Raw genomic sequence first — 16,091 nt, 5'->3', positions numbered from 1 at the left:
AGTTGTACTTTGTTGCCAAGAGGATTTTTAAACCTGTATTTATAATTTTTAAATAATTTTATTATTTATAAAATACCCTTTTCCTTAGAGCATTCCCACTCGCCAATGTTCACGGATATATCATCGGCGCACAGCAATGGATCTCCAACGCATTATCACCAACTGGGCAGATTGTTCAGCCTGAGTCCTTCGAGCATCAGAAGTTACGGAAATGTGAGTACTTTTCTTATAAATAAATATAAATAAATATATGTATATTTATATGGTAAAGAGTATTCCAAGCACGCCTATATGCTGACAGTTCAGACTTTATTCGGCCCTTCTGGCTTTATAAACTCACACTCGGAATAATTGCCGATGGCTATTTATAAATAAGCAGAGCGAGCAAAGGTCATGACTCACTTTGGAGCTATTCTCTTGCTTTATGGTGTCCATAAACTCTCACTCAAGCTTTTGCTGCCCCTCATTCTTGACTTTTCCCAGCCCGCGTTTTAGGCTCATTCTGATTATAGTTTTGCATACACGAAGAAAAAATGCTCCACTCTCCACTTAAGTTTGTAAAAATACCATAATAGTTGTATAATCCTGGAATTATTTATCAAGAAGATTTCTTTAAAATATATATGTTATATTTATTCTAGTTTAAAAATTTTAGAATCTAAAATACTATTTAGTAATTTCTTTGCTTTTCTGAGTGCACTCTACGCAAACCTTTTCGAGCTTTGCATTGCCATATTTAAGCAAATACATAACTCACACCTCACACGCGACTCTTTCTGGATTGGGGAACTGATGGGGGATTGGGTCTGGAACCACTCCCTGACTTGGCGACTTTCCTAAAACCGGCTCTGGGCAGATATAACTCTCTCCCTCTTTGTGGCTCTGCCTATCTCTCACTCACCTTACCTAAATAGGTAGAAAATAGCGTCAACTTAATTAATAAATAACATTTAGCACGTTTTCAAAAGGTAGACGCAGAGAAAGAGAGGAAAAACGAGTCCGCAGAGTATATAGCGCTATAACCACATTATTGGATGGATATACCGGGTATGAATAATCGGCATTTGGCGTTGATTTTTAGCATGGCTCGTGAGTCGTTAAGCAAATTTCTTGTTAGCGAAATGCTCTTCCCAAGGTATATTGATCATTTGAGTGGGTTTGTCTTTTAATATATTTTATTATGGTTTTATCTTTCTGAAAAGTGATGTAAAAAACATTTGTTTTAACTGTTCTTAAAGATTAGATGGGCCAACAACCTTTTCATTAATGAAAACTAACCGATGACCCATATATTGGAGGGCATTGTTCGAACCTTTGCTGATAAGATGACCAGCTGACTAACATACATATTTTTTGTATTTTTATTTATATTTTGATAATAATGATTTGATCTAAGGGGTATGATTTATGGCATTAACAGGAAAACTACAAAAAGAGGTTACTTTTGAATAGACTTTATTTAGGTTTAGTTTGTATTAAGTTCTCTTTATGTTTTTCTATTAGTTCTCTTAATCAAAATCAGAAAATAAATTTAAAATTATCTAGGAGGTTGCTTCAACAATCCCTAGGATTTTTTAACCTTTTAAAAATGGGTTGAAAAGTATATATAATGCAATTTTTAAGATACAAAATTCAGTTTTTTTTTTAAGATATACCTTTCTTTTGGAAATATTATCGACACCTTTTTAAAAGTTTTGATTTCCGTAGCGTCTATTTGTATTTTAACTTTAATAAGTTCCTCGATTTGTAGTCCCCAAGCAAATTGTGCCAGATACCCTATATCAAATATTTTTATTTCCAATTTGTATTCCCCCATCGATCTTGCAGGGTATTCCCATGGCCATGCCCCTGGCTGTAGATCAATTAATTTCTTTCTCCTCGGTGTTCTTAACTATTTGACAAGCTCTTCATCGCCAGGGCAACAACAGCAGAACGTGAGCTGAAGATTGTTGTTGAAATAATATGAAGTTGGCTGTGGTGACAGGGGGGCCCGAGCATATTAATTAGTGCCTGGGTTTGTCGGGGAATCTTCCCGGAGAGCCACAGAGAGTGTTGTGTGCTGTGTGGGCTCTCGCCAAGCGGCTCGAAAAAAAAATCGATTAGTACAAACAACCGACGAGGGGCGAATAGTGCCAGTTGAAATACAAACAGAGACGTCGGCTCGCGGCTTGTTCACATTATAAAGCTAAAGCTCCCAAAAGGCAGCAAACACACCGAAAAAACACACATAAAAATATACTGAGAGAGAGGACAGGGGTGTCTGAAAGCTACTTATAAACGGACGGACAACTGTGTTTTGGGTCTGGCATTCTGTGGTTTTCGGCAAGAATTCCGTATTCAGTATTTGCCGAATTGAGATGCGCAGCGGTTCGTCTCCGATTCCCAGTCCCACATCTCTCTCTCTTTCAATTCTCCCTTGAGAATCAGCAAACACATTTTCGAGATTTTATATCGTTAGAAGCCGCGTAGAGTTAATGTGATATCCGTATAGCATGGGCAATCGTTTGAGCGGCTTGTGGTGCAAGAAGACAACATTGAGTATTACCCACACCGATCCCCAGAAAGAAAGCGAGGATAGCAGGAGCATTAAGGCCCGAAGGAGTCGCAGGAAGTCGAGTGGCAGTGGTGATGGTAGAGGCACCTTTCGCATCGGCAGCGTGCGGCGATTATCCCTGACCAACTGCGTCTCCAGAGATAGTAATCCCAAGAAACCCATTTGCCCTGAGATCACCATCTCCACCGTAGAGAAGACCTACCAGGAGCTGACCAGCCAGACTGATCTCGATTCCAATATGAAAGTTAATGCACAGCTAATGCCCACTGTCAAGGTGAGTACTTCCACTCGAATTCCTTCCAAAAATCAGCAATTATGTCATTTGTTTTTGTTGCTTGTTGTTTGCATCGCTCGGATTTGAATAGCAATAGAAATAGATATGCTTGCCGAGGTAAAAAAAAAAGACAAACTTGAATTATTTTGATATGCTACCCAGTTCACGGCCAAATCAAAACAAATTGTATGAGTTTCGAGTTTGTTTTTCGGAAGGTGTCATTAGCATTAGCCTCTCAGGTGCGTTTGTGTTGTGTGTTTGTGTAAATGCGGATGCTTGTAAGGTGTCGCGATCGGGATTAGCCGCCGTAATTTATTACCAGCATCTAATTGAAATCGTAAACACATTTCTGGTAGACCTTTGTGAAGGGAGAACTGACTGACCAAGGGTTTCCATAATAACTCGTTAGATAACAGGTGAATAATGACGCAATTCAAGCATTTAATAGATATTCCCTCAGATAGTTATTCGAGCTTTTAGCGTTCAATAATTCGCTTAAAATAACTTGTTACTATCATGTAAAATACTAAAGCAACTTTTTGGACCTTTCAAGTAAGAGGTAAAAAGGTTAATTTCCTAATATATCCAAGTATCTTCAGTAGATAAATATATAATAATAAAATAATAATAAACTTAAGATAAAAGTCAATCTTAACTAAACATCTTTAAAGTACAAAATATCTTTAAAGTACAACAAAAAACCAAATATAATATCAGTTCATATATTAATCTGCCCTTAGAGTCTTGTTAATCTTAGTGAAAACCCCCAAATGTACCATAAATTACTTCAGTTCGAAAAGCAGAACCCCAAGAAATTCACTTGTGAATTCGATTTAAGGTCTGTATCAAGGAATTACATTATATTCCCTGGCCAGCACTCAAGTGACCCAATTCCGAGTCACAAATAAATCACAAAAATCAGGGGAACTGAGAGAGAAGGAAAAAAAAACGTGTTAAGCACGCTTTGCATATAAATAAATAAACAATCTCTGAAGGGAAGCAGGGGAGAAATGCATAAAAATCAATTCCAATTGAGAGAAAATAAAACGATAAGCCCGCGGACGATGATGAAGCGCATGCGTGGCTTTGGGCTTAAATCGGGAAGAAGGCGTGTCAACTCTTCTTTTTTTCTTACCTTTTCCTGTTTTTAAAGATATAGTAGGTAACGTGCTGGAAGTTACGTCTTAGATGCGGTTGCAAAGCTCCCACGATGGTGAGTCAGAGCTGAAAACTTCTTCGTCGCAATGCGATCGGTGCAAGTTGTTATTGGCGGAGATCCAATCACGGCTTTCGTGATGACTCACAGATGTTTTAGGCGAAAGCCTGAATGAATTGGATACATAGATACACCAGCTGAGATACAGATACAGAGACACGTAGTAAAGAAAATACAAATACAGTGAGCACTTGATGTAGTGAAGTAAATTGGAGGAATATGAATGAATAATGAAAATTTATAAAGCAAAATTAAGCTATGGTTATATAAGGATTCGCTGCAAGATGCTTTTATAATTCTCAATATGTTTTAGCATAGGTATAAACGTTATTCTTAAACTCTTGTTCCTCTTATATTTCTCTAATCAAAATAAAATGGAAAATATTTAAGAACTGTTGAATTGCTTTTCCGAAAAAACTATATTTAATCTTAAGTATCATTAAAGGAAGTTTAATATTATTTAATAATTAAAGCACATAGTTGTTCCTCTTCTCTAGCGACCCCTGTTAATTGCGAATAAACAAAAGTATCATTCCATTTTGGTTTGGTTTTTTGCTGAATGGGCAAATGACTCAGTTGAAGGACTTGGCACTTGACAAAGTTGTGATTAATTTAAACATTTTCTTTAAATATGATCAAAGGAAAGGGAAAAGTGTGCCATTTTAGTGACTAATCCGTTGATCCAAAAAGCGAAAGTATCTGAAGGATGCGTTGGATTGTCGTGGACAGATTGGTGGGAAAGATGATGGATGAATTAGCTCAGATGGATTGCATAACGACGAGTCGCAAGTGGCCTTGCTGCGAGTATCTGATGTTACCGCAGATACAACTTGTTCAGATTATCCAACAGATGCACAGATACCAGCTGTAGGTGGCGCGAACGAACTCTTTACATCGGTTCAAGGCATTTTTTTTTCATTCAATCGGATTTTGTTTGGCATTTCCTAAGCCGCCAAAATTTTGCTTATTTTCGCTCCACTTTGCCATTTCCTGGAAACGCCAAATGCGAACAAAAAGCATTCGATAAACAAATACCTACAAATCAATTAGATTGAAAGAAAGCCAGAAAATACACAAAAAAACGAGAAGCGGAAAAAAACATGTTAAAAGATTTTTAGCCATTTAAAACGCACGTGTCGGCCAATATCGAATCGATTTTCAAGATGATTTCTGTTTGCTTAGACCGAGTAAATAAAACAAAATAGTCGTACAAATAAATACAAATTGGTAAATATAAACAATGATGCGGCCGAGCAGCTCAATGCTAGGTGGGGAAATTATACCTAGATTTCCGCGAATAAATACCTCGCAAACCATTGCCAAAAATGCGAAAAGCGAAACATGTAAAATATATAAATAACAAGAAATCAAATTAAATGGTTTTTGCATCGGAGCACGAAACAAAATGCGCCAAAAACGTCAAGTAAAAACAACTTGTTTTAGGCAGACTCTGAAGAAGAGGATCACTAGGCTCTCTCTCGCACTCCGAATTCTCCGTCTCTCTCTCGGGGGATTTCTCCGTCTCTCTCTCTTATTTTTCGAGGCATCGAGTCAGAAAATAAAATTTCAGGCCTCAGTCTTGTGTCGAACACTCAAACGTCGAGTTCGTAGAGCGCTATCGAAGACAACGACAGATACAGATACAGATACAGCAACAAAAATAATCAAATTTACAAAAAAACCACAACGAATGCCTTAACAAAAAAATACAATAAATCTATTGTTTAAACGTATTATTGTGAAATAGCGAAAATGCCTAAGGATCGCTATAAATCCCTGTGAAAAAAGTGCGTAAGGCGAAAGCATAAAATATTTCCATTGAAATTTATTGAAAGCTATAAATAAATGAAGCAAATATATGCTTAAAAGTAAAATAATTCTTTTCGTCGTCACATGTGTGACGTTCGTGATACACAGAAAAGCATGTGGAAAGTGTCTGATAAAAAAATACGCCTAAAATTATAAATAAAGTTATGTACAATTGCATGTTCCTTTGAATTTTGAGCAACTTTCTCGAGGTCTTCCCAAGAAAACTACAGAAATTAGCACCCAATCAGCTCAAGTGACGCAAATTAGTGTGATAAATAAAAAACAAATTCGTGGAATATCGATACCAAAAATTAAATCGAAAATCTGACTTTTAAATAACCGAAAATAAAAACTAAACCGTATTTTTTACAACCCATAATTTCCATTAAAATGCAATACATTTAATAAACAAGAAATGAGTGCATGGCTCACAGAAAATTCAAGAATAAATTTCCATAAATTGCTTAAAAAAAACATACCAAGTGGGCTAATAAAACGAGTTAACAACAGAAAACCAGTTCGACGAATCTAGAAGCAAACAAAAACAAATGTTCGACCGCAAGCAGCTTGGAAAAACTGAAAACCACAAGTTGAAACTGTTGCGTAGGCTTTTCGTCGCCTTTGGCAGACAAGAAATCAATCAGACGGACGCCCACATGAGTGCAGTAATACCTCAATAACTAATACAAAAAAAATTTAAGTAAATAAAAGTGCAACAGGAAAGAGCAAAGAGCGGTTAACGCCTTTTTGTTGGGTTTAGCAGTTGCATTAGCCAAGCGGAAACTCATTAGCCAGTTACATGAAGACCCCGAACGGAAGTGGGGAAAACCACCTTACGTGGGTTTTTCAGCACTACATATTTGTGTGTGTGTGTCTCAGTGTTTTCTGGCTTTTAAAAGTGGGCTTTGAACTTGTCCCACGCCCCCATAGGTGTGAAAAACCAGACCAAAGTCGAATCCGAGTCAAGGTCTGGTCCAAAAGAAGCTGTAAATGTTATACGTGTTTGAAACTCGCATTTCATTTGCATCTTTGGCGGCTGCCACACAGATCTTGAAGTTTGGGTTGATGGAAAAATCTGGAATTTCTGTAATAAAGGGCGTGGAATTTCCAGAAAGGTTTCTGCTTTTTATAGAGCATTAAAAAGATCATAAAGAAAAGATATAAATGTAAAGGTTAATCTTCTAGATTTTGTTCTCTATTCTTAATAGATTCTTCTGTGTTTTGTTATAAATATTTTTAAAGAAATTATAAAATAGTTTGAAGAAAGCAGCTTTAGATACTTTAAAGCAGACATCTGTAGATGCCTCTCTCTCTTAACTTGACTATTTCAAAATTAACGAAATACTTTGCGAATAGCTTAGTATATATTTTTGCCTTGCTATGTAGGGAAATTCTCAGAAGTCCATGCCAATTCTAGCCGTAAAAGGAGGGCTTAATCAGAGGCGCTTATTGTGTATTATGTATCTTGCAGATACATTTGTCACCGGGGGCACCGCCAGGCACGGAAACCAGTTCTGTGGCATTTCTTGTGTAAGCCTTTCGCCCGCTTGGCCTGGCTCTTTGTGCGTGAATCTTTTTGTGGCTTTTGGCTTGCGCGTATCTTTCGGCTAACGGTTGCCAAAAAGGCAGACGAAATCGGAAAAAATACAAATAATACACAAAACCAGATGCTTGATAATTGTTTACGCGCCGCAACAATGCCGAAAGAACAAACACCTTCTGAATGCGATTATGCGCGGATAAATTACACAGTTTCATCTGCTGTATTTTGTGTTGTTAACCCGCTAGGAATGCTAATTGTTGAGCTTGTTAATAATTATATAAATGAAATATGTTTTTGTTTTTGGCTGCCTAGAATTCCTAGGAAAAATGCCAACGAACCCCCCAAGCACAGCAGCAGCAGCCCCATCATAAATAAAAGTAAACAAACGGAGTGTGCAGAGGGAAAAACCCCTTAAACAGTGATCGAGTGATTTAAAATCGGTAGTTTCCATATCGAATTAAATAATAAAGTGAAGTGAATAAAGAAATAAACAGCAACCATGGTTGTCACATCGACCAGAAGTCCACTCTTGGCGCAAACACAGCCTGCAAGTGCCACCTCGAGTGGCAGCCACACGGCAGCCGCCATGCGATCCCGTCTCATATTTCCCCGGCAGCATTATCAGGTAATTGTCAATCAATTTCCCCCTGCCCCTCTGTTAATAGAAATCAGACATTGGTCCCCTGAAACTGGCTCAGAATTGTGAGAGTCAAGGGTTTAGTGTTTGGGTTGCAGGGTACATTAACCCCGCGGCGCCGACGACGCGGTCCAAAATGACCAAGAACCAGACGCAGGCAGCGCTCCTAATGGCCAGTGAAAGGCACAATAGATTCAGAGACGCTCGCTCCGGCGGAGGTACCTACGTAGTATATAAAAACATGATTTTATTTATGATTCTCGTATGCTATTTGTGACGCAATGGCATTTGGATTTTTTGTTTGTGCGAGACAACAGACATTTTATAAAGAAAACGGAACATCAAAGTCTACTAATTGACCTGCACTGCACCGAGGGTGGAATTCCAATGAAATTGCATTTATATTTTTGTTGTTTCTTTGATAATGGACTTACACAAATTAAAGGAAATGCATCCGGTTTAAATATGGAATAATAATGAAATAGTAATAAAGTATTTCAAAGTTATAACCACGTTTCTTTTGATAAGGAAATTGCTTTACTGGTTTATTTACAATTTTCAATTGGAATTCTGTGAAATTAATATATATTTTGGACTTTGTAAGTTATAAATTTTGTATTGTCTGAAAAGGATTTATGTAATATATATGTTGTTATTCTATGTTTTAGAAGATATCTATTTATAGTCGAGTTTCAAGCTGACTACACTTTGAGCTAGCTAAAATATTTATAAAACAAACTGAGATCGCTAAACAAAATATCACAATATAATAGATATTATAATCTTATAAAATGAGGTGTTTTAGGGTTCTATAAAAAGCACTATTTGTATCTATAGGATCGGCACATAAATCGAAACGAAATCGTGTCTATTTGTTTATAATTAATTTCATGCGACTTTTGTTTATTGAGAGCCAAATGCGTCGACTGGAAATGCGTTAACTGCAGTTTCCAATCGTTCATTATAAATAGGGTGGACCCCCCATTCCAGCCCACTTAAGATACATCTATATCTATACAGATCGAAGCAAGCACCATCTGCCGATTTGCACTCTCGACCTGGCCCAAGGAAAAACTGGAACCCTCTTAGATTGCCCTAGGATTTCGATTTTGTTCTCGAAAAGTATATATATTTAGTTGTATCTGGATCTTTGTTGTGCGCATTTGCTGGGATTTTTGTTGTTTTGTTTTTGGTCTCGTTCCAAAGTGGAGCCGAATGTTTTATTTCTGTATTCTGTTTTCCATTGCCTGTTGCCGCGGCGAGCCGTCGACTTTGTCTATATAATGTAGAAAAACTACATAATTTGATTTCCAGTACGTGCCTCTTTCGGCCTGCCTCACTGACTGTCGGCGGCGCCGTTGACGTCAATTGGGGGAACGGACAGCACGGACAGATCAACGGACAGATGAACGGATGAACGGACGGTTGGAGCAGGAGACCCTGCCCTGGGATCTGGGGATTTACTTTTTGCCCCCCAACCATTTCTTATTTTGGGGGGAAAAACAGGGCCAATGTTAAGATACTTTTGGGCCCCCTTTTCATTTGTTTGTAGGACTAAAAGCAATCAGTGGGAGTAACTAAATTTTAATTTATTTGATCTAAGTGTTTTAACCTTAGGAAAGTGGTTTTTACTTTTTAAGAATATCTAAAGGAACAAATAAAAATTTTTAATAAGATGAAATGATATTGGAATCAAAAAAGAAAAGGATAGGGTTTAATAGAACTTCAAATGTATTCTCCAATTCTCGCTAATAAATTTCTTATTTACAAGTCTATTAAAACCACAAATTTATTAGGGTTTCCCTGCAAATAGATTAATCTCTGGATTTAATTTTTTGTTTACATCCATTTGAAAAGCAATTGCCCAGTGATTCAGAATATTTTTAGCCCAAGCGAAACACCACATCAATAAAAACCATTTACCAAATAGCCTTTCATTTAATTTGCTGACTTATGGCACCAATTTCGTAGATGTTTTTCCCAGATAAAACGTCTGGTTGGACCAGTTCAAAGATGTAATTTATGAATGAATTCAATTAAGATGATTTTCCGTAGATGTTTGGTTGGGGAAAACCCCCAGAGACCGGAGGCGCCTTCGTGTAGATCTCACACGGTCCACTTAAACTGCGGCTCAACTCAATTAGGAGATCATAAGGGAGAAGCTTTAATTCAAATTTGCAACGGTCGTGCGGGCGTGAAAGAAATCGAGCAGGGAGTGTGAAAGAGAAGCCCGATCTTTATAAACAAACTGGGAAATAAGTAATTAATTATTCTGTGTTTTACTTATTTTCCACACATGTTTTTTACTTCTCTCACAGCAATAAATGTTTTTTAGGGAATTAGAGAGACAGAGAGGGAGATTTTGTAAACAATAACAAGAGCAACAAGTTTCAAAAGAGCTTTTTTTGAGCAGCTGGCAATGCCATTGCAGAGAGCAACCAGTGTTGTTAAATTTAAAAGCCCCCCAAAAGCCTTCCCTCTCTCTCTCATTCTGTTCTGTTTCTCTTCCTCTCCCACTCGCTCTTTTGTTTGGGGTGGCGGCGAGGCGGCAAACAAGTTTACTTTTGCCCTGCTTTTGTGCTTTTCATTCAGTTTTCATAACTCAGTTGTGTTCGTCGCTGTCGCGCGTGCAAAAGCTGAAATCAAATCGCAACACTCGAGTGCGGGCTATACATATACTAAATAAAATCGCAGGCACACTAATAAATCACAATAAAAAAATAATAACGATTATTTTATTATACGGCTAATGTGAAAACGCTACTGAAATATATATAAGAAGATCGATTAAGATCTGTAAGAATGCTAGTGAAGTGTGAACATGTTGATCTTGTAAAGTGAAAATAAAAGGTAAACCTTTTCTGGAAACCGGTGAAAATGTAATAAAAAAATTAAAAAAAAAAAATAAATTTATAAAGTTACAATAATTTGTGATATCTTAAAAGCAAAGCAAGTATCGAAGATATAATCTATTTAGAATTTTTAAGATTTAAAAGGAGAGGGAAAATATAAAAGAAATAAAACTATAACTTTTATATTAAAATTGTATAATGAAGAAACATCTTTTTTATAGTCTTTAAAAGTAAATATTTCACCCCTTTAGAAGCTATTTTAAATACATTTTATCTACAAAATTGTAAACTTTTATCCACACGGGATGTTCAACACAAATATTGCTAATATTTCCCACACAAACATAGATTTTAGCAACAGGAAATTCTGTTGGAAACTATTCCGCTGAAAAGACATAAAAAACGTGTTATTGTTTATATTAGGGGTACACAAACCGCCCTGCTATATTATACAACCCCTTCCATCCACCCGGAGATAGGTAATGGATAATGTATCTTATAGATAGTTTTGCGTAGTTGCCGTTCTGCTCGGTTTTCATGGTCGATTGCCTCGATTATGCTTTCCGATTGCACTACTTATAGAGACAGAGCCCATTAACTCGTACAATTTGGCACTTTTACCTGGTCTTCGCACTCACTCGCTCACCTGAGAGATTGCCCAGATTGGCTGGCAGTTTGCCCAGGTGAAAAGAATCTGCGAAACCAGTTTTGATTCTGTTTTTGTACGCTGTCTTACATAGATATGAGTTGAGTATGTTGGTGAAATGTTTTCTGGTTTCGCCGTTTATTTATGGCTTATCTCAGCCAGCAACGCCAGCAATTGTTATCGAATCGCGAGCGCGCGCGACAAACTTGTGTCCCAAAGACATTGGCCCGGCCCACGCAATCGGGCAATCAAAAAGTGGTGGCGAAAAGGAAAACACTCCCTCACCCAAACCCCACATTGCAGGGATTGCAATCTGACCCGACGACCCGGCCCACACACCCGAAAATGTAACATCCCGACTTTGTTACAATGAATTCCATTTCAAAAATGCGTCATTAGGTTCGAGTAAGAAAAGAGGGGAATAGAATGGCGTCTTGCTTAAAAACAACCCTTGCTCTTGGAGTTGTTTAAGAAATTTGGTTTCTTTCGGGGGGAAATTCAGGGTTTTATTGGTTCTTGATTCTGAGAAAAATTTAATTAATTGTTGCTTAGGAAAAGGATATCTTTTAGTTTGAACGGAAATACATTCACCCCATCTTGACCTTTAATTGAATTCTTATCTTTAAGCCTAGCTCTGAGATTTATTAGAATTTAGTCACAAAGGGAATTTGCAATTTCATGCAATGGTGAAATTACACTTTAAAATATTATTCACAACTAACTTGACTCAGCTTGTGGTTACGATTAAATTGTCAGAGATTGTCGGTGAATAACTTAATCAATAAATAAAAGAAAAATAATAATATATAAAAACTAGTAACGGGATCAGAGAAGAGTAAGTCACATTTTAAAGCTACGATAAATGTGTCCAATATCTCAGCAATTAAAAAAACGAAAGCTTATTGATTTTACTATTTATAATATGTTATATTTAAAAATATTTAAAATTAAATAAAATATGCTTAAGCTGCTTAGCGTTGTCCCTGGTTTATACGTTGTTATAAAACGATAAAATCAAAACCTTATGTTCTATGTTAATCCCATATCTCTTGCTTTCATTCCTCTCGTTTTAACTTTTGGCAGTGCTCTCAGGTGAGTCGCACACCCACGCAGTTGGCTAAATGTAACGTCAAATTCGAGTGCATTAGATTAATCTTTAGCTAATGAGACAAATTGCAGACGATACTAATTGCCAGTCCCTGTGCCGCAGCAACAGCTGCAGTTGCAATTCTTGTGGTGCCCCAAAACGAGAACAGAAACAAATGCTGAGATACAATCACTGAAAATCTCGACAATGGCATTGGGCACTAACCTTGAACTTGTGCGATTTTCCGCTGGCTGTGCCGCCTTTTGACAGACGATTTTCCTTGGCTCAGCGAATATTGCATTATCTATTGCAATTTGAATAGAAAAGCAAGTTGGTTGGCGGAGCGGAAATACCGCTGGCTGCTTGTCATCGTAAATATTCTCCCGCTTTATTTTCATTCAATTTGCTACTGCCTTTGAGTACTCAAATTGCATTGCTCGTCGCCCATTTGGCAGGTGCACAGGTGTGCGGTACAGGTGCATCGGCTACAAATTATTGCCTGAAAGCTAAGACTCAGACGCGGAGGAAAGTGCAAAAATTGAATTACTAAAAAGTTGGCACAAAGTAAGTGCACCCCGCGAAAAGACAGTGAGTGCTGCAAGTATACTACAAAAGGTGTTTCAAGCTATTAGCAGAACTTGATTTATGGCAGTTCCCCCCCATTCATAAAAAGGTCGTGTTTATGTTGTAGCCATTACTAGTTAATACTTAATAGTTTTTTGAAGAGCCACCGACGACCTTAAAGGCTTTGTAGAGTTTGTTAAACACCTGACTTTGGGCCTAGTTTTTTCATGTTTGTAACGAGTTTATAAATTGCTGTTTTAAAAGACTTGACTACACCTTCAGTATTGAAAATCAATAAATGAGGAAATATCTTTTTAAAAAGGCAACAATTTGTACATTTTTTACCAATTTTATGAACTCTTTTTATTACATTTCACTTATCCCTTTAGTTTACTATACGAAGGGAGCATTTATCAATTTTTTTGCACTCACTGTTTGCACTTTCAGCTTGTTTATCGCCTTTGCGCCCACACGACGGCCTCAACCTACGACCTGAATCCCATTCTGGGGAACAGTCTCAGTACTTGTTGTCTCCTCTTCCTCGAGATGTCACTCTGCCCACACTAGATCTTTGCTTTACAAGTGTACTATATATACATTTATTATTGTTTTTTGCAATTCTTTCCCTTTTCTCTGTTCGTTTTTTTTCCTGTTTTCATTTCGCATTTGAATTTTGCCGCCCTAGAACAATAAACTTGCTTCATGAGCAAGGAAAGCCTCAGTGAGTGTTTGTTTTGGGGATTAAGGAGAATGTACTGAGAAAAAATGTTGGAAATTAAAAAATGTAATTTTAAATTTGAATGATCAAAATTTGATCTTACAGAAGAACATTATAATTATCTTATCCTTTTGTTTAATTAACTTATCCTTTTGATAAAACAAGGAAAACTCATCTTCCGCCTTCGCTACCGATCAGACTTGAATATTTTTATGGTTTTATGCTAGGATATACCAATAATTAATAAATTTAACTGAATCAACGATCATTTTATATTAAAAAAGATTATTAAATGATATTAAAGATCCCATTATAAAGAGATCATATATAATAATTATAAAAGCATTATTTTGATGCTGTATTCTCCCAGCAAATACCATCAAGTTGACCTTTAATCTCGTCTCAATATTTTGTACTGTGTGCGGAAAAGCGGGAGGTTGAAAAGGGGGTGTGGCTTTTGCAGCAACTGCCACTACTGTTGCCAGCAAACACAAACAAAGTTTGGCATTCATAGATGAATGCCAGGGACTAATTAAACAATAATAAAACGCAAATAAAGCAGACAAGACAAAGCATTTTATGGTGTTGCTGCCACCCGCAACCCTGCCCCTATCCCCCTATCAGCAGCGCCCAAAAATTATTGTCACGAATACATTAAAAATCACTCAACCGTTGCCTCGTGTGCCAATTTTTTGTTGTGATCCCCCCTTCTCTCACTTTGTTCTTCTATCAACAATTCTTGCAAAAATGTTGTTCTTCCCCGCCCACCCTCACCTGCCCCCCGTCGCACCCAAGGAGACAATTTTAAATGTGGTGTTCATTTAAATCACATAAAAATCAAACAAAAAGGAACATAAAAGCCAGTCTATTACGGGTTCTGTTTTCTGTTTTGCCTCCCCTATTTCGGTCGTATGTTAATTGATAAAGTTTTATAACTTTTTAATGAAATAACCGAACGAATGCAAATCCACACAAAAAGAAAACCACTAACCTTGAAAGGGTTTTAGTGTTGGAATTTGTGAGTAGTCCTCAAAAATAATGCGTTGATAAATCAATAAAACTCTTGTTAATCATCAAGTTTAAAATTTAAGATAAAATATGACTTGAGAGCTTTAAAGTGTCAACAAATTACGACGACTTGGGAATACCCTTGAGTATAATTATTACATTTTTTATGAGCTAATAAAATAATAAGCTGTCGTAAAATTAATCGAAAAATATTTGTAAAGGAATTTTGAATGGGATTTTAATACTTTAAAATTCTTTCATTGAATTTAATTGAACTTAAAGTTATTTATACTTAATGTTTACATTTAATGCCATTAATTAATAAACCTTTAATTCGCTTAGATTAATTTCAAGAACAATTTCACATAGTATATTCTCTCTTATTCGTACCACATAAATCAATCTCCCTGTCAGAATTCCATTATGTGAAATATCTTCTTCGTTTTCGTTTTAATAATAATTTTAAACAAAATAAAGCCATCACTTAATTTATGCAAAATGGCCATAACTCAAAGCGACAGAGGAATTCACCTCTAAAAACAAAACAAACAGCGAAAAAATCGTTTCTTTTTTTCATTTTGGATGATTTGACAAATGACAAAAATAATGATAATACCAGTAGCCACCTGCTCTAAGGTTGGGTGATGAGGGGGAATCTCCACAGATGTGATTGTTATTGTCCAACTCCGACGACAGCTGTAAACTGTCAACGCCAGCAGCAGCTGCGAGATCTCAGATCGGAGGAGATCATGCAAATTAGTTGGCCATTGGAAATTAAAAAATCATAATTTGTGAAGTGTTCGTGGAAGTGGCCATTGAATGTGTTTAATTGAGACTTATGAGGGGAAAATAAACAATTAAGCGGGCTTTAAATACCAAGAAAAGCGAAAAGCCATTGAGTGTGGGGTGTGGGGTGTGGGGTGCCCCTCCTCCATGTTTTTTGGACAAGAGTTCAAGAACCTTCCTCACCTTCGGTTTCTCTTTGTTTTGGGGCATGCAAAACCCTCTAAGGTCGGCACAGGTTTGGGGTAATTACAGCCAAAGGACAGCCGTACAGTGGTCATGACATGTGGCAGGCGACAGGCTGTGTAGGCGCCACATGGATACTTGGCTTTGGGTTTTGTTGGGGGGATATGGGAAAATCGCGTGTTTCGGCCGCTCCCAGCTGTGAAAAATGGGTCGC

At 37.1% G+C, this 16,091-nt stretch overlaps 1 protein-coding gene across 2 annotated transcripts in view; it reads left to right on the top strand.

The window, feature by feature from the left end:
* The first annotated feature begins 2,477 nt into the window (after positions 1 to 2,477).
* Positions 2,478 to 16,091, top strand: part of Sarm (sterile alpha and armadillo motif) — a 38,022-nt gene continuing 24,408 nt past the window's right edge. Inside the window, exons 1-2 of one of the 2 annotated variants that reach the window (XM_070285593.1) lie at positions 5,656 to 5,831; positions 7,709 to 8,021. In XM_070285593.1, the coding sequence (XP_070141694.1) occupies positions 7,896 to 8,021 (126 nt within the window). In that variant the 5' untranslated portion in view covers positions 5,656 to 5,831; positions 7,709 to 7,895. Of the gene's footprint in view, positions 2,829 to 5,655; positions 5,832 to 7,708; positions 8,022 to 16,091 lie in introns of those variants that run through there. The other variant, XM_017161110.3, reaches the window with a different exon arrangement.

The sequence above is a fragment of the Drosophila kikkawai genome, chromosome 3L (genome assembly GCF_030179895.1).
Source record: "Drosophila kikkawai strain 14028-0561.14 chromosome 3L, DkikHiC1v2, whole genome shotgun sequence".
NCBI classification, from domain to species: Eukaryota; Metazoa; Arthropoda; class Insecta; order Diptera; family Drosophilidae; genus Drosophila; species Drosophila kikkawai.
Note: the sequence above shows the minus strand (reverse complement) of the source record. Positions and strands in the feature narration are given on the sequence as shown.